Genomic DNA, 23,154 nt, shown 5'->3' on the forward strand with positions numbered 1-23,154 from the left:
TCACTTATAACAAGGACCTCACTTGCCCTGAGTTGAGGTCCCCCTTTCTAGGAACTCCTCCAGTCTGACAAAGGATCACACTTTTTGATTGTGTAGACTGCACAGTGAAATTTGCAGATTTTATTGCAACAATACCCAGTCTTTCAAACAGTAGATGCATTTTAAGGTTACTTTATCTGTGGAAAGAAAAGAAAAAAGTAATTCTGGGATGGCCAGTTTTAACACAAATATTGTTAATACTGTGACCACAACTCCGTTGCAGCGTACAGAATGTGACTTAACTGAGTACAGTTCCACTGCTTGATCACATGGCAGGTCTATTTATATTATCTATTGCTATATCAGAAATGAATATATCTTGATATATTGGACTTCATGGAAAAATAACTTCTATTAATTTTATGCTAGTTTTTCAGTAAGACTTTCCTTTAAAACTACGTCTGAGGGCTGGGGTTGTGGCTCAGCGGTAGAGTGCTTGCCTAGCACGTGTGAGGCCCTGAGTTTGATCCTCAGCACCACATAAAAATAATTAAAATAGTTATTGTGTCCAACTACAACTAAAAAAAAATCAACTAGGTCTGATATCTAAACATGAATTTTTTGTTATGCTTTATTGTAGAAGCTAAAGTTAAGGCAGAGCTGGGTGCCCCCTTCTCCCAAACCAAACAAAAACAAAGAAAACAGAACTGTAATAAAGTAAGGTTTTTAATCTTTAATTCCTTTTTTAATATTTAGGAACAAGTTCCAGTTCCAGTTTATCATCCAACACCTAGCCAGACTCGGCTAGCAACTCAGCTGACTGAAGAGGAACAAATTAGGATAGCTCAAAGAATAGGCCTTATACAGCATCTGCCTAAAGGAGTTTATGACCCTGGAAGAGATGGATCCGAAAAAAAGATCCGGGAGTAAGTTTTAATTAATAAACACATTTCAGAGGTCTGTTTTCTGAGATTAACTTTTTGAAAATTTGCTTTTTCTCATGTACTTTGGAAGTCTGTGATATTTATGATTTTAGAACACCTCAGTTAATGCAATAAGATGTTCAGAGTAACAATAAGGGAGAATTTTGTAAAAAACAAAAAGCTAAGAAATCATGTGTGGATTCAGACCATTATATGCTGCTTGTCTATTTGAATGACTTTGGTAGTTAATTCACCTATATGAAAGTGAACATTGCTGGTGGCCTCTCAACAGGTTTTTGAAAAGTAGTTTGGCAGTATTTCAAGGACTGATAACCTCTGAGAAAGAGTTATGTACAATATTCCTAGGAATCTGTCCCAAAATGTATACTTCACTCCCCCCATGCCAGAGCTTTATGCACTAAATATTCACTGCAGTCTTATTAGCTGCCTAATTGTTCAAGAGTAGAGGTATATTTAAGTAAATTATAATACAGGAATACATCAATAACATGAAGTCATTAAAATTGTTAAGGCTTTATAGTGATAGGAGAGAAATTTATTTCTTGTGAGATAATTCATTATGCTTAATGAGTTGTAGGTAAAATTTTGCTTATTGAGAATTTTTGTCCCCAGGGCTCATCATTGATATCTGAGAATCTTTAATGAGGACATTCATTTTCCTTTTAAATTGAGATAGGCTTCACTAACACAGACATAATCTAATTTACTGTGTTAGTTAATGTTAGGCTGTTTTAGCTATAGCAACATTTAGTTCTAGTACTTACAATATAGTCTGTGTAGATATTGACTTCTAAAACACTGTAGAATTGGTTTGCTTTCTTGAACCTCAGAAAAGTGTAGTGAACTCAACTGGGTTAATGAATATAGGTTTAAAACAGCAGCCCAGTAGGTAGGATTAAATCAGTGGTTATGTTTTCATATGTAGTTATTAAAATGCAAATTTTTTTTTTTTAAAGATAGAGTGAGAGAGGGAGGGGGAGAGAGAGAGAGAGAGAATTTTCAATATTTATTTTTTTTTTTAGTTTTCGGCGGACACAACATCTTTGTATGTGGTGCTGAGGATCGAACCCGGGCCGCACGCATGCCAGGCGAGCACGCTACGGCTTGAGCCACATCCCCAGCCCAAAATGCAAATTTTAATAAAATTTAAATAAAATTTAATAAAATTACTCCAGCATTCTACTAAAAACTCAGTACAAGGAAAGTTGATCTAACTGATGCTTTCTTTCATAAAGTGCCACATTCTTCATAGATGTATCCTGTAATATGTAGCTGTTTTACAAGCACATCAGTGAACCTGATTCTGAGGTCCATTTCTCTTTGCTCTGCTGATTGTGATGAAGGCCCAGCAAATTCCCAGGAAATTAAAATAAGATAATGTGAATGTGTCAACATTTATCAACATTGAATACATCACTATGGATGTATTCAGTTTGCATGCTTTGGTAATGAGGTGACAGGCAAACCATTCTGATGTGTTGTTTGTATTAACATTGTCTTTGTTATGGGATTTTAAAGAGTGTTCTGAGTAGGCCACTCACCTAAAAATACTTTACTCTCACATCCACAGGTGTGTGATCTGTATGATGGACTTTGTTTATGGGGACCCAATTCGATTTCTGCCGTGCATGCACATCTATCACCTGGACTGTATAGATGACTGGTTGATGAGATCCTTCACGTGCCCCTCCTGCATGGAGCCAGTTGATGCAGCACTGCTCTCATCCTATGAGACTAATTGAGCCAGGGTCTCTCGTCTGACTTCAAGTGAACCATCATTTTTGGTGGTTTTGATCTTTCGTCACTGAGCCCAAAGAGCCAGGGATTAGGAATTAAGATCATGCACAAAACGTTTCCTAAAAATTCCTGGATGGCTGCAGATGTTGAGGAAAGTATGTGATATTTTAGAAACTTAGGGGGGGAAAGTAGGATGGTATTTTTATGTAAAGCCTTGACCCAGTGTTTAAGAATATAATTGTTATTATATATACCTTGTTATTGCTGCAGTACATAGGAATTCTGTAAAGTGTTAAAGCAACTGTATATGTTTAAATTGTGTGTGTTGAAGATTAGGAAAAAAGATAGTGGTTATTTTTCCTAAATGAAATAACATTCTTCTCTCCACCAAATTTTTTTCTGAAGTTAATGGCATTTGGGTCAAGGTTTTATTAAAAGCTACATTTTATAACACTGGCACAAAAAAAGTAGTTTTAAGCTTGTTTGCACAGTTCTTTTTTTCCATTGGAAATGGAATTCATTGCCTTAGGTCTTTTTAAATAGTGTATTATCGTTGGGGCTGGCTCTATGCTTGAAAACCAGTTTATTTATAACCTGTTGTAAGTGCTATATTCTGTTTGCAGTTAGGAAATGCAGAATTTTAAGTGATCTCCTAGCTTGTAAGCAAACTGAGATGCACTATCCCTTTTCTATATAAAAATGAGTTAATGTGTCAATAAATCAACTCAGCAAGGTGGGTTTAATATTACCCTTTCCTATGTGTTTTATCTAATTCTTTTGGTTGTTAATATGGTGATAAATGAAAGTCAAGGTAAATTTTAAATATTAAGATTTCCGATTTATTGAGCTTGAATTATGCCACCATGCTTATGTAAAAATGAAGGTGGCACCATGGTAAAACTTAATGAGAAGTAGTTTCTCAGTTGTAATAATTTTGATTTCTCTTTCTTGTGATCTCTCCTTCCCTGTTGTCTTGAACCATAGCAAAAGGATACTGCATCTCTCATTACTATAGTGATGAGGTTATTGAAGTTATATAAACACATCTCAGTCTCTGTTTCTTTGAAAGGTATCTGTTAAGTCCTGCTAGGTGATTGACAAGACTAAGTAGGGAGAATAAAGGTAAATGTGATTCATGTTTTGCACACAAATGCAGAATTTTATAACCACATGACTTCATAGTTGTGATCTCAAAAGGAATTTCTCCTTATAATTTTTCTTGCAGTTAATGTAAGAATACTCTAAATCTCTAAGCTTCTGAAGTATTAGAGGTAGAGATGATCTAGTAAAGATGTAGTTTATCCATTTAGCATGTGTTTATTTTTCCTTATGTACTCAAGGTGATTTATTTGTTCAGCTCAGTGATATTACAGCTAAAAAAACATTCATTAGCAAAAGGAGAAGCAGTCTACATCTAACAGAGGAATCAGAAATGTTTCTTATTTTTGTTAAGTTGAATGTTTGACTCTAACACTTTTCTACATACAAAACATAAGTTCCTTAAAGATTCTTCATAATTGTATTATAGAAGAATTTAATATGTCATAAATACTTAATTTGACATTCATCTGTAGTAGCCATATGTTGTTTGATTTCCTTATGAGCACCATGATGGAAACACTCAAATGAATTTGAGAAAAATTGGAAGAAATTAGATTATCGGGTTCTGTTAAATTGTTAATGTATCTTGCTTAAATTTTTGTTCATTAATTTATATCCATCTGATTATATAAAGTAAATTTGGAGGAAACAGCTGAAGTTGTGCAATATTTTCAGTGATAATTACTTTTTGTTCTTGTGTTTTCTACTTAAAACACGATGTATATGTTATCCAGTATTATAGTCAGACCTTCTTTTCTAGATTGTCAGAATTGCTAAATGAACTTTTTTTTTTAAATCAGTTTCCATGTTGATTTTAGTCTTTCTTTATTATAAGGCTTCTTTCACAGAAGTTTGGTAATATTGAAGGTACCGGTATTAACAGAATGATTTTTGGGGCACTTTGTATTCTTTGACTTTGTTCTCCACATACCATGTTAAAATCCATCAATTTTGGCTTTTACTAAGTTGTTAAATAAAGTTATAATACAGCTGTGAAGGGCTACAGTTAGAGTTGATTACTGAGAATATCTCCCAAGATATCCCCCCCCCAAAAAAAGGGGGGATCATGTATAAATTTTAAATTTGATCACTAAAATGTTTAGGTATATATACCTTTGAGAAATATTTTTATTGTTTGGCATTTAATATCATTTAATCATATACTTTGAAACAGTATAGCATTAAAACTCTATAGCATTAAAGCTTCTAAAGCCCAATAGGGGAATTTATTTAGATGTGGGATTTGAGCCAGGTATGGTGGTGCATACCTTAATCCCAGTGATTTAGGAGGCTGAGGCACACAGATGGCAAGTTTAAGGCCAGCCACAGCAACTTAGACCCTGTCTGAGAATTTTAAAAAGGTCTGGGGATATAGCTCAGTGGTGAAGTGTCTGCCCCTTGTGTCTTGGCTGCCCCTGCCAAGTCATTTTGAAATGGTATGAAAAGCCTAACCAGGAAAAAACAATAACCTTATCCTTTTAAATGCAAAAAACAACATGTTACAATACTTCAATTAGGAAATGCAGAATTGGGAGGGAATTTTTCATTAAATTTGTCTCTTGAGAAAATTTACTATTTTTGTACTGGGAGGTTGCTTTCCACAGAAGGTTTTGTTTTCTTAGTATGAATGAGGGAGAGCATATTATGCATCTAAAATGCCTAATGTGATCAGTAGAGTAGCAGCACTGTATGCTTTTGAACCCTTTTAAAACCATGCTTATAGACTCCAGATTTCCTGGCATTGAGGAAAGTAAGTTAAATTTGCATTAACTAAGGACTTACCCTAAAAATCTGGGCATAGTAATGGATTCTTGTGAGAAGATTTGGTTGGCCATGCCAAAATAAATCAATAAAAAGCCTACCATATAGTAGTTGATGCAGTCAGTTAGGACTCAAAAGCATTATGTGAACTGGGAACCCTAGTCTATGCTGTCAGAAAGAGGTTGGTTTTCAGTACTGAGTGCAGGAGCAGGCTACATTCTGCTGATTCCAGGAGTAGAGCTAATCCTTCAGTTTTGAAGCGGTGCCAAATAATGATCTTCTATCCATGAGTGTGGCCAAACTCAGTAAACAGATTATAAACTACAGTATTACAGTGCAGCATTTGGTCCTTATGACCTTTGTCATACTGATTATCTGTAATGACATGAAGGAAAATAATTCATAGGTCTTTCTGGTTGTGAGATAGGTGCTATTCTAGCAAGTCATTTTCAGATGGGCTGTTATTGCCAGTCCTACTCTTATAACTCTCTCTTAAACCTTGAATTAATGACTTTGAATATGCTGTTGAAATAAGAAATGATGTTCATGGCTATGGCTTTTGATCAATTGGTCTTCTGATTTCCTGGGAAGAGCTAAGAATATGAAATACCAACTCATGTAAGTGATGATCACTTAGCCTGTTGAAAGCATTCCCTTTTTTCCCCTCCTAATTCCAGTAACAGGTGAAGGGAAGATAAGGTATTTTTGTTAGCAATTTAGAAAAGTCAGAAATAATTGGTTCTAAAGGTTTAATCCATGTTTAACCTTATAAAAGCACATGGGAAGTAAAATAACTTTAATAGATTAGAAGATGTCATTCCTCAGTTTAAAATTTTAATAGTTTCCTGTTTTAAGTAAACTCAACTCCTTAACTGGGATGAGTTGGCTTTCTGCATCCCTTTATTTCATAGGACTCTACCACTGGTTTCATGGATCATCTTTTAGTGTCTTCTAAAAATGCCATGCCTCTTACCTGTTTCATCTTTTTGCAGTATAGTTTCTGCTCTGTAGCTCCTCTCAACATTGTTCAGATTGCTGGCTTCTTAGCCCTTGGAGCCAAATATATTCCATTATTTTACTCCATGGCTTAATTCTTTAAGTACCTATATGTCTTCCCTATCAGAATAAGCTCCACAAAAGCAAGATAGTGGGTTGGGATTGTGGCTCAGTGGCAGAGTGCTTGCCTCGCACATATGAGGCACTGGGTTCAAGTCTCAGCGCCACATAAAAATAAATTAAAGGTATTGTCCATCTACAACTAAATTTTTTTTTAAAAAAAGCAGGATGGTATGTTGTCACATGGTTTTTATTAAACTAGGGGAAAGAAAATGGGGAAAAGAGAGGTCCTAAGCAATCAGAGCATTTCTAATGGAGTGGGACCTACCATCCCAACAATGTTCTCATTGGAAAATAGCAAATTCTTGAAGAGTTTTGATGTGGCAAGGAGAATGTCAAAGACAATTCTCTCTTTAAGCAGGCAGCTTTCTGATAGGCCCCATCTCTTACCAATACCTCAAACTGTACCCACCTGGCCTCATCCTCCTCTTTACTTGGGAATGTGGCAGATCATAGTTCCTGTATATCAATTAATGAAAAAAGGGACATTTTTAATTTTATGTAAGAATGGATTTTAATGTTTTTGTTTAGTATCCCGTGTTTAGAAGTAACCTCCACTGAACATATAACCAAGATAGGACTCCCTTTCATTCTCAGGAACTTGAGTGTATTCATTTGGAGGATTTGTTAAAACTCAAATTACTGGGTCTTAACCCTACAGATCAGAGGCCTGTTGGGGTCAGAGAATTTCTTCTTTTTTTTTTTTTTGTACTGGTGATGGAACCCAGAGGTGCTTAACCACTGAGCCACATCCAGCCATTTTTATATTTTATTTAAAGATAGGGTCTCATTGAGTTGCTTAGGGCCTCACTAAATTGCTGAGGCTGGCCTTGAACTCATGATCTTCCTGCCTCAGCCTCCTGAGCCACTGGTATTACAATTGTGCACCTCTGTACCCAGCTTGAGAATTTATTTCTAACAAGACCCCATATAATGTTAATACTGCTGAGTTAAGAGCTACTTGCCCAAAAGGTGGACATTTGAGCCAGGCCACACTAATTATCCTTATCTGGCATTTTTTATGCAAGAGTTAGGAAAATTGCCACCCAAAGAAACCAAGAGAATAAGCCTAATACAGAAGCAAAGACAAGAGACGGAAAAACCTTAATGGGAGCACTATAGCCCCTAATTTGGTCACCCCACAGGTCAGACCCACCATAGCATGTGTAGACCAGTATACTTAAATGCTTATCAGGAGCCTTATTATGCTAGATTTATTTACATGAACTTTATCTAATGCAACCTTATGAAGCAGTTGACATTAAAGCCCTATTATGTAAAAATAAACTGATTCTCCATGGGGTAAAGAAGTTCAAGTAAGTTTAAATACAGTCGGCTTTTATCCACTGCTCCATAGTCTAAAGGTTGAGTATTTCTAGTAAATCAACTCTAGCCCAGGAGTGACAGAATTCTGGTTCACAGGGCTAGGGTGTTGCTCAGTATGTAGAGCATTTGCCTAGCATGAATGAGGCCCTGGTTTAAATTCTCAGCACTGAAAAGAAGGAAAATAAAAATATGGCCCATGAATCACTTGGCCCACAGATATGATGGTTTTGACCAGCCAAGCACTCATAAGTGTTTAAAAGTTACTGATTAGCTTTGTACATATCCCACTGTCTTGATGTTCCAACTTCTAGTCTGATAGCAGTCCTCTTCTACAATATAGTTTGCTCCCCCCTTAAGCCTCAGTTCAGGCCTCTGAGACTGCATCTTTGCAGGCTTCATTTACCATCTCTGGAATTATTGACTGAACTCTACCTACCAAGTGGGAATTAGATCATGCCCTTTTCTCTATCATCCCTCAGTGATTTTATGAGTGATTTGTTTCTTCCTTTTGTTTTTGTTCTGATTATTCACATTCCTACCTCAAAATGCCAAATAGCCTAGGGGAACCAGGTGACACAAACATATTCCATATGTTCCAACCAAGGATTTCCAGTGGTTATTAGCCAGTACCTCCTCCATCTTTGGCATAAGCCCAAGATTCAATGTACATTGGGGAGACCAGCTGTGAAGTGAATTTTACAACTTGACCAGTAATTTAGCATGGGCTAAAAAGTATGGGCTCTTGAGTTCAGCTACCTGAATTTGAATCTTCTCTGCTACATGATCTTAGGTAAGTTGTGTCTCGGTTTTCTCATTCTATAAAATGGCAACAATAGTCCCTGCTTGATAGGGTAGTTACATAAAATACTTAAGAGCCACAACTGGTATACTTGAAAGCAACAAGCTAAGATTGTTGGCTTCCTATCTTCTTAAATTTACTTGGGAATAATTCTAGGGAAAAGTGGATTTAGTTTCTTTCTTAAATGGTCTAATAATCCACAGGCTGTTGCTTTCTGAAAACCTCCTAGTTCTACTCTTCTCAGGCTGGAATCTCCCACCTGGACCATAGCCAAGTCTTGGGTTGATGTTGGCCTTTTAAAAACCTAGCTTTGATGTCAGGTTGCGGCTTTTGCTGTGAATGACGATAACTGTCTTGGAAACACTCCCATTTGACTCAGTAGATAAGGAAATAGGGAAACCTGCCAACACGTGGGAGAGCTGATAGAGACCATCACACTGCCAAGCCACCCTGCCAGGGTGCAGGAGGGCCTTTGTGACCAGTTGAGAGGCCAAGGTATACTTTCAAGGGCCTGTTCAGATCCTGTTACACAGTTGCTACTTCCCTGAAAACTGAGTTCATCTGTGTGGCACAAGATTTAGACCTTTTCTAAATGAAGATTACTTGTTCTCTGGAGTCCTGGCTATTGTGGAGCTCCTCCTCCCTCATCCTACTCCTGTTTAAGGGAGTCTTTTGTTTCTGGTTGAACTGCTTGTAAAGACAAGCAGAAAAATATGGAGGTGTATCTAGTCCCTCTATTTGCAGATGAAAACTAAGAAACAGACTTGCCCTGAGTTGGAATCAGAGCCTTACTCTAATATAAATTGCCATTTTTGAAAGAGTCTGTGGCTTTTCCAAGGTCACCTTGTCAATAGCAAAGTTAAGACTAGAATTTAGATCTTCTAATTTCCAGGCCAAAACTAATCAGCAGCCTCTGCAGGGCAGATGTGCTTTTAGAAAGATCAGCAGTATTAAGAGATTTAATGACCAAAAATGACTCAAAGGAGATATCAAGAAGCCCATGACACGATTTTCACCTTCAGAGACCCCTGGATATGTTGTTAGACTCAAGTGTTTTCACTCTGTTTCACATGGATGTTTTAGGGGAGACTATCTCAGAAGCTACAGAGGAGGTAAAACCCCACTGATTATCCGTCAGCTTGCAACCAGGGTAACAGGTAAAAGTGACACAGGCCAATTAATGAAGCCCAACAGGAAATCAGTAGTAACAAATATTGGCAAAGGAAACAATCCTCCCATAAAAATTTAAAGCAAAAAACAGCTGAAAGGAATGTTGAAAAAAATTGTTTTTGTTTTATAATTTCCTTCTTAATTCAAGGAGAGATTTCTTTCTTTCTTTCTTTCTTTTTTTTTTTTGTGGTGCTGGGGATCAAACCCAAGGTTTCACATATGTTTGGCCAGTGCTCTTTCACGGAGCTACAACCTCCAGCCCTATTTATTTTTTAAATTCTTTGGGGATCTTTATTTTATTCATTTATATAAGGTGCCGAGAATTGAACCCAGTGCCTCACATGTTAGGCAGCTACCACTGAGCCACAATCCCAGTCCCCCTATTTTGTTTTAAACTGCATTTTGCAAATAATTTGTCAGGATACTGTGACCAGTGCTGCTTTGGTGTATCCATAGGCAACCTTCTAATATGTAGGGAAACCAAAAAAGTCCACCACCCTCATCAAGGAATCACCCCTCTCACTTTGTCCTGTCCAACAGCCTAAAAACAGGTTGATCTCCCAGCATCCAGGCTTTGGAGAAGAGCGAGCTTGCAAAGGACTGGCTCTCTCTTGGACAGCATATTTTTTTCACAGCGTTTATACTCTTGACAGCACTTTTGAGAGTGCAAAAGATGTTATTGGATGAAGAGGTTTTTTTTTTGTTTTTTTTTTTTTTCTGGTAAGAATGTGTTTTAGCTAAAACCAGTTATTCCTTTCAGTATTGGTTAGGGTTGATTGTATATCAGTATTAACCCAACCCCTGGCAGATGTTCAGCTGTTTGCTAAACAGCAATTCTAGAAAATTTGAAAAAGATGGCTGTGATTCTTATAGAAATTGCATTCATGCATCTGGGGAGTCACTTCTTTACAGATGAATATTTTTACTATTAACATGATTTCCTTTTCAAAAAAATAGTTATGTTGAAATGTACTGACATTAGAATGTGAACGGTAAAACTGTTGGTAACCGAACTTGAGTTCTCACTTAACAGTCCCAGAGCTTACAAATTCAAATGCTGTTAGGGACCAGAAAGGTAGAAGTGGTGTTTAAAGTAGTCTCTACTTAACTCCAGCTGATTGTCCTCTTGTGGGAATTGAGGCTCAATGTTGAGGCCGAAACCAGATTCATTTGCAAAATCTTCTCTTTTTTTAAATGTTGGTAACTTATTAAAAAAGTTGACATGGGCCATGTTGCTTCTAATCAAAACTTTCTGCCCTGCCCAAGAATTCAAGCAACACGTATTTTATTGAAATAGATGTTGCATGACCTCTTCAAGTGTATAAATTTTATTACTTAAATATCTCTTCACTGAAAAACCTAAAACATAATACAGCAGGCCAAGAATAATCATTCTATTTCTAAGAAATAGAATGTAAATAAACATACCTGACTGTAAATAAACATACCTTGGAGTGAAGTACATATTTTCATTTCATTATTCCCAGTGGTTTTAGTTTGGCATATAGCAAGGATGCAGACTGGTTTCTGAAAACCACCTCCCTCACTTCCCACAAAGTTCCTGGTTTTGGCGCACAAAGGTTACAAGGTGCCTCTGCTGGGCCTTGGCATCCCTGTTCCCTACTGGTGGAAACTGATTTTTCTACAGATGGGCTCAAACTTCATCTCCCTAAAAACACCTGCTTGATTTTTAAGTTGGACAGTTAATAAGTGGGGGGATATGAAGTATGAGAGTAGGTGTCTGTGACATTTGTGCCCTACCTCCAGGAACCTCAAATTCAGTCACAGACCCTCTGGATATTCTTTAGGTCCTCTGAAAGGAAGGTCTTTGCTGAGGCTTAAAAAGCAGTTTGGCCTTTGGCATCTTATAAAGAGATTTACTGCCACATCAGTGTGGGTGAAAACAAAGGTTTACAGGTGGTTGGTTTTTGTTTTTAAAGCCAACTATAATCCCATCATTGTATTTCTAAGGAAAATGTAAACTGTTCATACATTCTCTTTAAACATCACAGTGAAAAACAAGTACCCGTATGTGTGATAGGGCAGGCAGAGGGCTCCATCTGCTCTGCCCTTGGCAAAGGCCTGTGGCCACACTAGTGAAAATGCCAGCTTTGCTTCTGCATGGATACTCTTGCTGTGCCATCCCACTGGAGCACCGGTGGACCCCAAAGGCAGGGCAGGGTAGGGGGAGGGAATCTTTTGAAATGTTTCCAGGAGCTCTGTCCAGCTGTCTCTGTTCATCTTGCAGCCCAGGAATGCTATACAAAGCTACAAGGACAATGATGAGACTATGGATCTGGTGCCATTCTCTAGGGAAGACTTGGCTTGGAGTGTGGCTGCCTGGATTCGAAAATGCGTCCTTGACTCCATGGAATAATTCTTGTAGTTTTGCCTGGAAGTGAGCAGAAAATTAGATACATGAAGCTGCTCTGGGAGGTCTTTTTTCTTTTTTCTATTTGAGCTTCTCCCCTGTTATGTTTTAGAGACTCAAATCCCTGACTCATCCATATGAGTGTGGAGTCCTAGCCAAGGGAAGGAATACCCAGAGGGTGTGTGCCCCCTCACCCTGGTATCATGCCCTTTGGAACAGTTCTTGGTCCTGTTGGGTCCCTAAACATGAAGGGGTGGTTTCAGGAGATATATCCCTGGACTAGAAGGCAGGAGACCTGGGTCCTCACGCCAGTCCTTGGTAGCCCACTTCCTCTGGGATTCCAATTACTCGTTTGTAAGTTGAGGAAGTAGTTTTCCTATGATAGTGCAGAGCTGGGTACCCAGGGATACATGATTGGCCTCTGGACTGTGTGCCCTCCCCAAGAAGCCTCCCTCACTGCTTCCTGAGGGCTCCTTTCCCCCTGCCCAGCTCCTGAGCTCAGAGTGAGCAAAGGACAGATGGAGGTGACTCAAGCCTTACTTGGCTGACTCCAGGAGTTTGATGGCCTCTTCGTTTCTGCCTTGCTCCATAAACAGCAGGGCCAGTTCCAATAGGGCATTTGGGATCAAATAATGGTCATATTTAATCTTCTTTTCACTGCAGAACAGAAGAAGGCATGGCTTACAAATTTTTGCCCTTGAGGTGTCCTTCGGGTCCTCCTCTGTAGCTTCCCAAGAACTTCATATGAGGATTTCCTGACCTGCATTCCAATTTGGGAAAGTTGCCACTACCTAACCTTAGAAAGGTTAGAGTCCACAGGGGAGCCTTCTAGTTCTATACCCTAAGGCTCCTGACAATCTATGTGTCCTGTCTATACTTAGCCTATCCCCTGCCTCAATACCAACTGCATACTCCAGGCTGAATGGTTTATTAAACTGGGAAGTCTCCTGGCTCTGACCCATGTTCTATGCTGCCCCTGAGTCATACTTTTAAAACACAAATCTGCCTTGTCCAGTATCCTTCCTGGCTCTCCTCTACAGGATAATTTAGCCTTATGCAAAAGAACATGCAGCCTTCTTTATTTCATGTTATACCCTTTTCTCTCTATAGCTTCACTTATGCAGCAAAGGATCTCACCACTGTTACCCCAATCTCAGGTGTTTATCCTGTGTCCAGGCATTTGCACAGGCTGTACCTACTTTCTCTGCCTGATAAACTTCCCAATTTAAATAATCAGCACTGGAAAGCCTTTTCTAGCATTTCCAGTTAGGTTTAGATCCCTCCTCCAGGCATCCTCTGCTTCCCTCCAGCATAGCCCTAGGCTGGGCTATCCATAGATATCCATCTCTAACATGTTGCTTCCCATGCTGCTGAATTACAAACTTTACCAGGGCACTGTTCACTGGAAACATGGCTGTATGATTTGGTGAGCCTGGAGGTCTAGGTCTGAATTCTCTGTACCCAGCACAGTAGACAGTAGTACACATGGGTGAATGGGGTTGGCTGCTATCAGCTACATGAGGATGGAGGAGGCCCCCAAAATTCTTCCCAGGAGGCCTAGGCCCAGCAGGAGGAGCCAGAGGTACTTACTTGGCAGAGATGCTCCTGAAATTCTCCTCAGCCTCCTCGATACGGCCTAGGTATTTCAGACACAGGCCTTTCAACAGTTTCACCAAGCACTGATCATCTGCTGAGTACTCATTCTCTGAGAACAGGGGTGTAAGGGAAGAAGATATAGGCTTAGTCATTTCTGCTTCATTACTTGGGGAGCTCCTACTCTGTAGGTCCCAGGATAAGAGTGAATCAGACAGTCCCTGTCCTAGGGGGAGGGGAGTTCACATCTAAGAAGGAAAAAAAGATACTGAGACTGACAATACAGAGAATCAGGCATGAAAGAAGGAAGCCCAGGGGCTGTGGAAGCCTAGAGGAGAGGCCTTGACAAGGGGACAAAGGATAGCTACTTGGAGGAGCTGACATTTAAGGTCAGTCTAGAAAGAAAAAAGGACAGTTACCAGAATAGAGAAGCGAGGAAAAGCATTTTGGGCTGAGGGAATCTTCAACTGTAAAGACCTGCCCTAGCCTGGCAGGTTCAAGGGCCTGAGTGTAGTCACCTGGGCCCTTTGCCAGCATCTCTTCAGCATTGGTAATAATCTCAAGCATCCCATCTGTGAGTTCCGGCTGCTTCCCAATCACAGCATAGCCATTCCAGATGTACATCATTTCCTGAGGGCAGGGGATAGGGCAAGTCAGTCCTACATTTCTGCCCTAAATGGGGACTTAGTTTTTCCATCTATAAAATGAAAGCTCAGATCAGAGGATCTCACAATCCCTTCTAATTTCTCAACCAGGTTTCAGCCCAGCCTGTAAAGTTGTGGGCTTGAGAGTGGTATGGAGGGAACTTCATCACATATTATTGAGATCTCACCTTAACCCCAGTCAGGAATTTAAGATGGCCCAATGTTGGGGAAGGGGGTACAACAGCTCAGTGGTAGAGCGCTTGCCTAACATGCAACAGGCCCTATCACTGGCAGTGGGGCAGAGGATTCAATATCCTCATTATTCTGCTCATAACTACCAATATGTTTCATCTACTTTTCTATGGCTTCCCTGGGTACTGTTATGTCTTCTTCCAACCTCTGTCCAAACTTGGCATTTCTAAAGACCAGGCCATGTCCTAGCCAACAAGAAATCCTCTTTTCCATCCAGCAGGGACTCCTTATATTGGAGGAGCCATAATTTATTCAAGTACTTTGGGATAATAGAATTTAATACTGTCATCTTTTCTCCTGTCCTCCCCAATGAGCTCAATAATGGCAACTCACATTCCATTTCCTTTAGAATTGCATTACTATCATGAAGACTATAAAACATATCCTGATTCCATTTTGTTGTTGTTTGTTGTTGTTTTGCCTTGACTTCCAGAAAGTTCAGGATATTAAATTTGCATTCAAGTAACTGTTAGCTTAGATTAGCATTTCCTAAACGATCAAACCAAGTATTGGAATGTAATTTGTATAAAGTTCTAGAAAGATACTGTTGCAGTTATTATATTCTAGGAAGGGAATTTGAATTTAGACCAGTATTTCTCAAATTGTTCTATTGTCCCAAGTTAGCCAATATCCCATTAAAAAAGAGGGGGGTTTTGTGCCCAAATAAGGGGAAAAAAATCATACATATCTTTAAGCTTCTTCTGGGAAACCTATCATTTAGATCAGCATAAAAAATCTCCAAGAAAGTCTACAACATATCAACTTTGTTTAGGCTCACTTTCCCAATGTATTTAATCACTGAAACTATTTTCTGCATAAATAGTGTTTTGCAGATTACAGTTTGGGAAAATTCTGCCCTAACTTTTCAGTAAAGTTGCATCTTCTGCCCTTCCTACAATAATCCTTTCCTCCATTTGATAATAATAACAGCTTTACTATATATTTTTAATTGTAAAATTTTTTAACATTTAGAAATATTCAGGCTCTAAATAAAATTCTTTATAAATATTGAGCTTTTCAAGTTACAAAGTGTTTAACTATGGAAATAGACAAGACACATATTATCAGGTTTATATTGAAGAGGAATTCTACCTAAGGTATGCATTAGTGAGTAGTGGAGCTGGCTTCGGGTCTCTAAATCAGGGTTCCTACTTTTCTAACTGCCTTACTAGTTGAATAACAATATGATTTTTAGCTAAGGGGAAGTTTATCTGATGCCAGCTCAAATCAGGCATTGAATTAGCTTTATAACAGTGGCTCAGAATACAGGTTCTGAAGCCATGCTGCTGAATTCAAATTCTAACTCCAATTTACTAGCTGAGCAAACTGGACAAGTAAGTTCATCTTTTTGTTCAAAGTTAAATAAGACATGGGCTGGAGACTCCAGCCCTCAAAAAAGATGAGTTTAGTGAAGGGGGCACCAGCATGAGCAACAATTATTATCATCATGTGACAGAACTGGAATAGTCTGGGAACAGAGGACAGTCAGGTTGATGCCTCTGCCTAGGGACCAGGCTGTGGCCTAAGAACTGCTCTTTCTGCCCTGAGGTATCTCCTCCCCATGCTCCAAGACCAGCACTTTTCTCAGGTTCAGGGCCAGGTCAGTTCATCTCTGTTCCTACCCTCAATCCCAGGTGAACTGTGAAACCCTCTCCAGGCTCAGAGACAAGAAAGTTTCCTCATGTACTTCCCACAGGCAGTGGCTCTCATCTAATTTTCACAATCCCAAACCCAAGGGCAGGATCAAGCCAGACCTTCCTACCCACCAGAGCAGGGATTGGCAATGAGATAGGGTTCGGGGAGAGGTAGCGCCTGGACTTCCGGATGGCAAACTTCTCTGTGGGTAGAGATTTCCCAGCAATCTTGAGCTTGAGGCCTGGCACAGCTCTGAGAAAGAGACAAGGAGGGTGGGGAAGAAATGAGAAAAAGCAAGAAAGCACTGAGGGTCCCCAGGCTACCCAGCCTCTACTTGGTCCCTCTCTCTGGACCTGTTTTTCCATCTGTATGAAAAGAGTAACTCTAAGAGCCTTCCAGGTTGAAATAGCCTTTGGCTATAGTCTTATTTCATAGGCCCTATCTCATCACCTGGCTACTTCCTTTGGCTAGTCAAAGGGTTTGTGGCTGGTGAAGGTAAAAATATACCCAAATGCTACTAGGCTTGCCCCGTGTTATCCTAATATTGCTCTTCTACTCCCAGGCTCCATTTCCTGGGAGGACCCAATGGAAATCTAATTCTAGTTTCACAGGGGAGACCAACATCCAGAAAAAGGGTAGGACCTACCTAGACCAAACTGCTCAAAGCCTTAATTAATTCCAGTTTCTCGAGCTTTAGCCTCCTCAGGTGTTTCCAAGGGCAGAATAATATGCAGTATGCAGCTAAGCACACCTCCATATCTGAATCTTCACCCACCAGCTCTCCTACCCTCCAATTTCTGCCATGGTCACTTGGTATGGCCATGACCTCAACCTCAGGCCTGAGACATTTAGGTTCCAGAAACAGCTGGACATAGGAGTGAGGCCACCCCAAATGCCTTGCATGCTGGAAGGAACCTCTCTGAGCCTCAGTTTTCTCATCTCTATAGTATTAATGATACCTACCCTCACAGGCCTTCTGGAAGAGTTCTATGGGACAGGGATATGGAGTTTGCTATAGTAGCAGGCACTCCATAAGTGATACATGCTGTATGTGACAGTAGTAGTCCAGGAAGTTCATATTATACCCACTTCCAAGTCTGCAAAATGGGTTCAGCCAACCTCACCATGACCCTAGGAAGAGTCTAGACTCCCTTCTTTAGCCTGCCACAGCTAAAGGAGCTTTCCTTTAACAACCTTTTTGCCTACGGAGGCAAACAGGTGGTACAGATAAGAATGAAAACAGCACCACTTGGCAGACTGCTCACTAGGTTCCAGGTCCTAGGCCAGGCACTTTAAATATATTATCTAGTTGTCACACAATAACCCTGCAAGATTTATGATGCTGAAACTGTCCAAGGTGACACTGCTAAGAAATGGCACTGGCTGAGCTAGGCATGGTGGCACACACCTGTAATCCCAGCCACTTAGGAATCTGAGACAGGAGGCTTAGGATCCTGAGGCAGGAGGATTGCAAGTTTGAGGCCAGCCCGCGCAACTTAGTGAGATCCTGTTCTCAAAAATAAAGAGGGCTGGGGATGTAGCTCAGTAGTAGAGCACTCTCAAGTCCAATCCCTCGTACCACAGGGGGAAAAAAAAAAGGCACAGGCTGGATTTAACCTTGTTGGTTTGGTCTTCATTTGTGGGGTGGGCTCTGTACTGTGCTTCTGGAGTGCATCAGGCTAACTCAGCTGAAGGAGGACCTGCCCCTCTGTAGGTCTCAGTGTCCACCTCTGTTTTACTGACCAGATGGAAGAGGCTGAGTGGTAGATGAAGTCTACAGAACCACTTATGAAAGGAAACCTGGGCATTCAAAGGGTTCTGACCAGCAGCAGCAGCAGCGTCATAGTGGGTGACAGGAGATGACAAGCTGTGAACACTCTCTGGACAGGAAGCCCAGAGCTGGAGGAGATGGCCACCTCACCAGGCCCCTTTCTGCTACCCTCATCAGCTATGAAAGGAGCCTGGTTGGTCTGTCTACAGTGGGATGGCAGGACCTACCTAAATAGCTCCACTTCATCATCCCCAAAGGGCTTGTAGTCCTCCTTCCCAAACATGCTAAGGTAAGCGGCCTTCATGTAGATGTAGGTGGCCTGTGAGACATCAAGAGACAAATGTGAGTAACCCTCCTGCCAGTCACTGTTCCAGAATGGCACAAATTCCTCATTCAGATCTCACTGTGGCTCAACATTCTCCCGAAGCCCCTGGGGAGAAAGTGACAGTGAGGAAGCTGAAGTAACTTTAGGAATTGAATTGGGAGTTAAATCCTGGAGGATCTTATGTCAAAGCAGTCATCCCCTCCATCCTGAAGCAGGAGAGAAGGACCAAGCAACTAGTAGCTGGGATGGAGACAAAGACAGCGAGAGCATCAGGGCTTCTAGGATGCAGCGACTGAGGAATGGACTCTTGAAGGTCATTCAAGGAATTGAAGATTCACAGAGGCACAAGAAGGGGCCTTCCAGCCAACAAAGAGTGGCCCGAACAAAGCACTGGGGGTGGGACTGTGCCATACAGACCGGTGGCAGCCGAGTCCGGAACTGGATCCCTTCGCGCCTGCGCACGCCCTCCCCCGGAAGTCTATGAGAGAGGCGCCCGGTTGGGTGCTGCCTGGCTCCGTGCTGCCCAGCTGCGTGCTGCCCTCAAGTGGCCCATCCTTGAACCACAGCTCATGGCTCCTGGGGCTGATGCCAAGGAAAACACCTGCCAGTAGCCAAGAAAGAAATAGGAGCAGGACATCCTGGAGTCTGATCTCTGGAGGAGGCAGAAAGCAGCCTTCCACCTGGCAGCCACGCTGAGCCCGCGCCTCAGTCAACCCTTCACAACGTCAAAAAGCTGATGGGAAGTTCCCCCTTGTGGAAACCTGTTCCCCAGCGCACTCTAGCTCTGTCCCTTTGCCCCGCCCAGTTCCCAGCGACTTTACCTCCGGTCCAGCCTTGAATCTCACAGGCCCTGCTCCCACAGACACCCCTCAGTCACCGCACCAGCCCCCCCACGCTCTCCCCGCTGCAGGCTGTACTCCTAGTCCACATGGTCTCCTGTGCTCCCTGCTCCCATTCCTACTCCCCTGCAAGCCATTACCCACACCATGGACTACGAGATTCAGTTTTCCCCACTCTCCTACTTCATCTCCTACCATCTCCCCTCACTCACACACTTCTGCCACAGGCCTTGAGCTATTCCCAGAATAGTGTGTTTCCCTGTTTTCCAACCAGGCCTTATCTGCAGCCTACTGCATCCACAGCTCGCTCTGTTTGAAGGTCCTTTCTTTTGAGGGGGTGGGTATCAGTATCAGGAACTGAACCCAGGGCCAACTCAACCACTAGCCACATCCCCAGCCCTATTTTGTATTTTATTTAGAGACAGGGTCTCATTGAGTTGCTTAGCGCCTCACTGTTGCTTACGCTGGCTTTGAACTCGCCATCCTCCTGCTTCAGCCTCCAGAGCCACTAGAATTACAGGCGTGCACCACAGCTCCTGGCTCCTCGTCTGAAGTAACAGAAAAGCCTGCCCCTTCAACACATTCCAGTTTCTTCCCTGACACGCATCCCTGACTACCCATACATTAGAAGGGGATCAACATAATGATGTATTATACATCTATATATGTAGTTGTATATACATCAACTAGGATGTTAGCCTTGAGCAGGGTCTTTGCTTTATTCACTCTTGTATTCCTGTCCTAGAACAGGACCTGGCACTTGGGGGTGCCCAGAATGCACAAATCTGTAAACCACTAGCATTCAAGGGTTGTCCTTACCCCTGATGTTACCATAAAGCCCCAAAAGTCACTGGAGACCTTCACCACCTGCCCCAAACTCCTTTTCTGGCTTATCTGCTGCCATTTCTTCTCCATTACTACTTACCCACCCAGGTCTTTGCCTGCACTGTTCCTCTGCCCAGTATGCCACTCTCCTCTGTCGGTCTCATTCTCCTAAGAGCCTTCTCTACTCACCCCAGACAGCTCGCCCTCACTATGCTACCAGGAGCTAGAATGGATTTGGTGACCTAGAGTTGTACACATTCAAGTTATCCAGGGATGTTGTAGAACATAGCAGCCACCTCCCCTGTTGGGAGTCCCTTCTCCCCAAGGTACCTGACGGTTCGCTCTTTGATTCCACAAACATTTACCTTGCTGGATTACAGTACAGGGTCTGTGCAAGGCAGAAAGTAATTGTCTTCAAGAAGCTTACATATCATTGGCTGGGGTTGGGCTCAGTGGTATAGTGCTCGTCTAGCATTCATAAGGCACTGGGTTCGATCCTCAGCACCACATAAAGTAAAATAAAGATACTATGTCCACCAAAAAACTAAAAAAAAAAATTTCTTTTTTAAAAAAAGCTTATAGCAAGTGGCTCAGAGGAGGAAGGACTCTCTAGTGTCCCTGCACTCACACCCCACACCCCTCAATGCCCTCGTCCTGATAACACAGAACCTCTTGGCCCAAGCCTTTGCTCTTGCTGTCCCTCTTACTTCCTCCACTCCACCACACTAACTCCTCCTCCGAGGCTCAGCTCAGAAAGCTCCTCTTCCTGAGGCCTTCCTAGTCCTCTGGGCTGCCTCAGAGCTGCTCTCATCCCCCTTTATATTACTAAGTGCATAGATGTCACTACCAAATTTCTGACCATCTCAATCCCTAGGCTAAGCACAGGAGAAACTCAAAGATCTTCACAGGGTTGCCTTTGAAGGGTCCAAGCAGAGAGAAATCTGAGTAGAGGAGGTGACACATATGACAATGGTCACAGGCCAAATCCCTAGAGTAGGACATTTATTGACACTGTGGTGGCCACATTCTAAAGATTAGGAATGGATAAGCCCCAGGACTCAGGGTGCTACAACCCCCATTTTCTATAGGAAACCCCCTGACAGTATTATAGATAGATAGGGACTTACAGACCCCCCAAAAAATCAGTAAGCTGGGGACTGAGCTGGTTGTCACAGCCAGAGATGTCCTGACACCTGGGAGACTTGGCCCTCCTACTGCTCCTCAAAGCAGCTGTGTAGATGCCCCACGCCCCGTCTCCCCCAAGTGGGTGAACCCACCTGCCACCTCACTGCACAGGAAGGCTTCCACAGTCACTTTTAGTTCAAAAAGGTTCCCGAGGCTTAGTTCTACTCGGAGTGGGAGGTGATGAGGCATGGGTGTGGTGGGCACACAGGGGCTGGGCCCAAGAAAGCCCCCAACAACAGAGTGGTCTCAGGGCAAGCCAGCCTCCCTGGGAGGACTAGAGCAGTGAGGGAAGAGCAGAGGCCCCTGAGTCTCAGAGACTCAAATCCAGGGTTTGTCACCAACAGCTAAGTGGGCCAGGAAAGTCAGCCTCAGAGTCTGCCATGTGCTCAATGGAGATGGCAACTTTTCCATTGGTTGTGATGTGAAGGAAATGGAAAGAGCCAGGCAGTTCTATTGGACAGCACTTGCCTAGACATGTGAGCCATGTTTCTATTCCTTGTGACCAAAAATCTTGACTGACATAATTCTGGGAATGTAGCTCAGTGGCAGAATGCAAACTTGGCATATGCAAAGCTCTGGGTTCAATTCCTAGCACCAGAAAAAAAAAAAAACCAAGTTTCTCTATTCCTCATGGTTTTAGTACCTTCAAACTCTGGGTCCCACTATAAGGTATGGTCCTGTTTAGATTCCATCTGGCACATCTGTTCAGCCAGGGGGTTAGCTTTTGGTCTAGGGACTCATGGCCAGTCTGGGTCAGCCTGAGCATCCCAGTACCCTGACACGGGATGTCAACCCACCTTGGACCAGGAGTTCTCCTTGCTGAGCAGGTCGGCATAGAAATAGGACATTTTCCACTGGCCCTTGTAGGTGAAGCACCACATCAGCTCCCAGTAGCACATGTGGTGAAACTGCTTCCAGTGCTGCTGGGCTTCGCAGCACTCCTCAAACCGCCGGATGGCCTGTGGACACCTCTGCGTCAGCCTGGTGTGTCCTGCCCCACCCTCTGCACCCTTTGAGACCTCCACCTCCACAGCAGACCTGACCTCCTCCAGTGCATGGTGGTCCAGCCCTGTGCCAGGCTTGGGTGGGGCCAGGAGATCTTCTTTCTGTCCTGGTTCTACCCACCTAAGTCTTATATGTCCTTGGGCCCATTACTGCCCCTCTTTGGGACTCTAGATTTCAGTCACAAAATGAAAAGGTAGGACAGAGCTACACTGGAGGGGATAACAGGAAGTGGAAGGAATTAACATGACAGTGATAAAATAATGTCTATCAGTAGCCTCTATAAGATTACCTGTGCCTGAGATATTTGTCCTACCAGGGCCAGCTAGAAACCCCAGCACTCCACACTGTAGAATCTGCTGTGGGCCTTGACTTAGTGCTGGAGTCTCTACCAGTACTGTGACCCTTCCCATCTCTAACTCTCCCTGGCTCACCTCAGCCCCTGGCAATACCACTCTACTCACTAGGGTCCAGCCTCACCATGCTCTGAACAAATGGCCTTTCCTACTCTCCACCTCCCTTAAGCATCCCCCTCACCTAGAATATCATACAGCACAACAAATCATTATGTACAACTCTAACACACCATTAAAAAAAAATGGAAAGAAAAAAAATCCTACAGTACAGATACCATGTCCTCCTTCATTTTCCCAGACTGCGTTAGTTAGAAGTGAATCTCCTACCCTACACTTGTGTGGGTCCTCTCTTGGGGCCCCACTACAAGTCTGCTCTATCCACTAAGGATGCTTCTGTTTGCCTGACTTCCTGCTGGGCTGGGA

At 42.2% G+C, this 23,154-nt stretch overlaps 2 protein-coding genes across 8 annotated transcripts in view; one reads left to right on the plus strand and one right to left on the minus strand.

Annotated features, from left to right (window-relative positions):
• Rnf11 (ring finger protein 11) overlaps nt 1–4,758 on the plus strand; it is a 33,119-nt gene extending 28,361 nt beyond the window's left edge. Inside the window, exons 2-3 of the mRNA XM_046451090.2 lie at nt 736–905; nt 2,494–4,758. Of these exons, the coding sequence (XP_046307046.1) occupies nt 736–905; nt 2,494–2,665 (342 nt within the window). The 3' untranslated portion in view covers nt 2,666–4,758. The remainder of the gene's footprint in view (nt 1–735; nt 906–2,493) is intronic.
• A 6,487-nt stretch (nt 4,759–11,245) lies between these two features.
• The window catches only part of Ttc39a (tetratricopeptide repeat domain 39A), a 54,195-nt gene continuing 42,286 nt past the window's right edge, over nt 11,246–23,154 (minus strand). For 5 of the 7 annotated variants that reach the window (XM_058581444.1, XM_058581443.1, XM_058581447.1 and 2 more), the window contains 7 exons: nt 22,171–22,332; nt 18,427–18,518; nt 16,560–16,680; nt 14,317–14,527; nt 13,895–14,009; nt 12,845–12,961; nt 11,246–12,325 (listed from right to left, as the gene is read on the minus strand). In XM_058581444.1, coding sequence (XP_058437427.1) covers nt 12,202–12,325; nt 12,845–12,961; nt 13,895–14,009; nt 14,317–14,527; nt 16,560–16,680; nt 18,427–18,518; nt 22,171–22,332 — 942 coding nt within the window. In that variant the 3' untranslated portion in view covers nt 11,246–12,201. The remainder of the gene's footprint in view (nt 12,326–12,844; nt 12,962–13,894; nt 14,010–14,316; nt 14,528–16,559; nt 16,681–18,426; nt 18,519–22,170; nt 22,333–23,154) is intronic. The other 2 variants (XM_046450851.2, XM_046450852.2) reach the window with 1 other exon arrangement.

This window comes from Marmota monax, unplaced genomic scaffold (assembly GCF_021218885.2).
Source record: "Marmota monax isolate L192 unplaced genomic scaffold, Marmota_monax_Labrador192_F-V1.1 WCK01_AAM20220418_F8-fsc00023, whole genome shotgun sequence".
Classification (NCBI taxonomy): Eukaryota; Metazoa; Chordata; class Mammalia; order Rodentia; family Sciuridae; genus Marmota; species Marmota monax.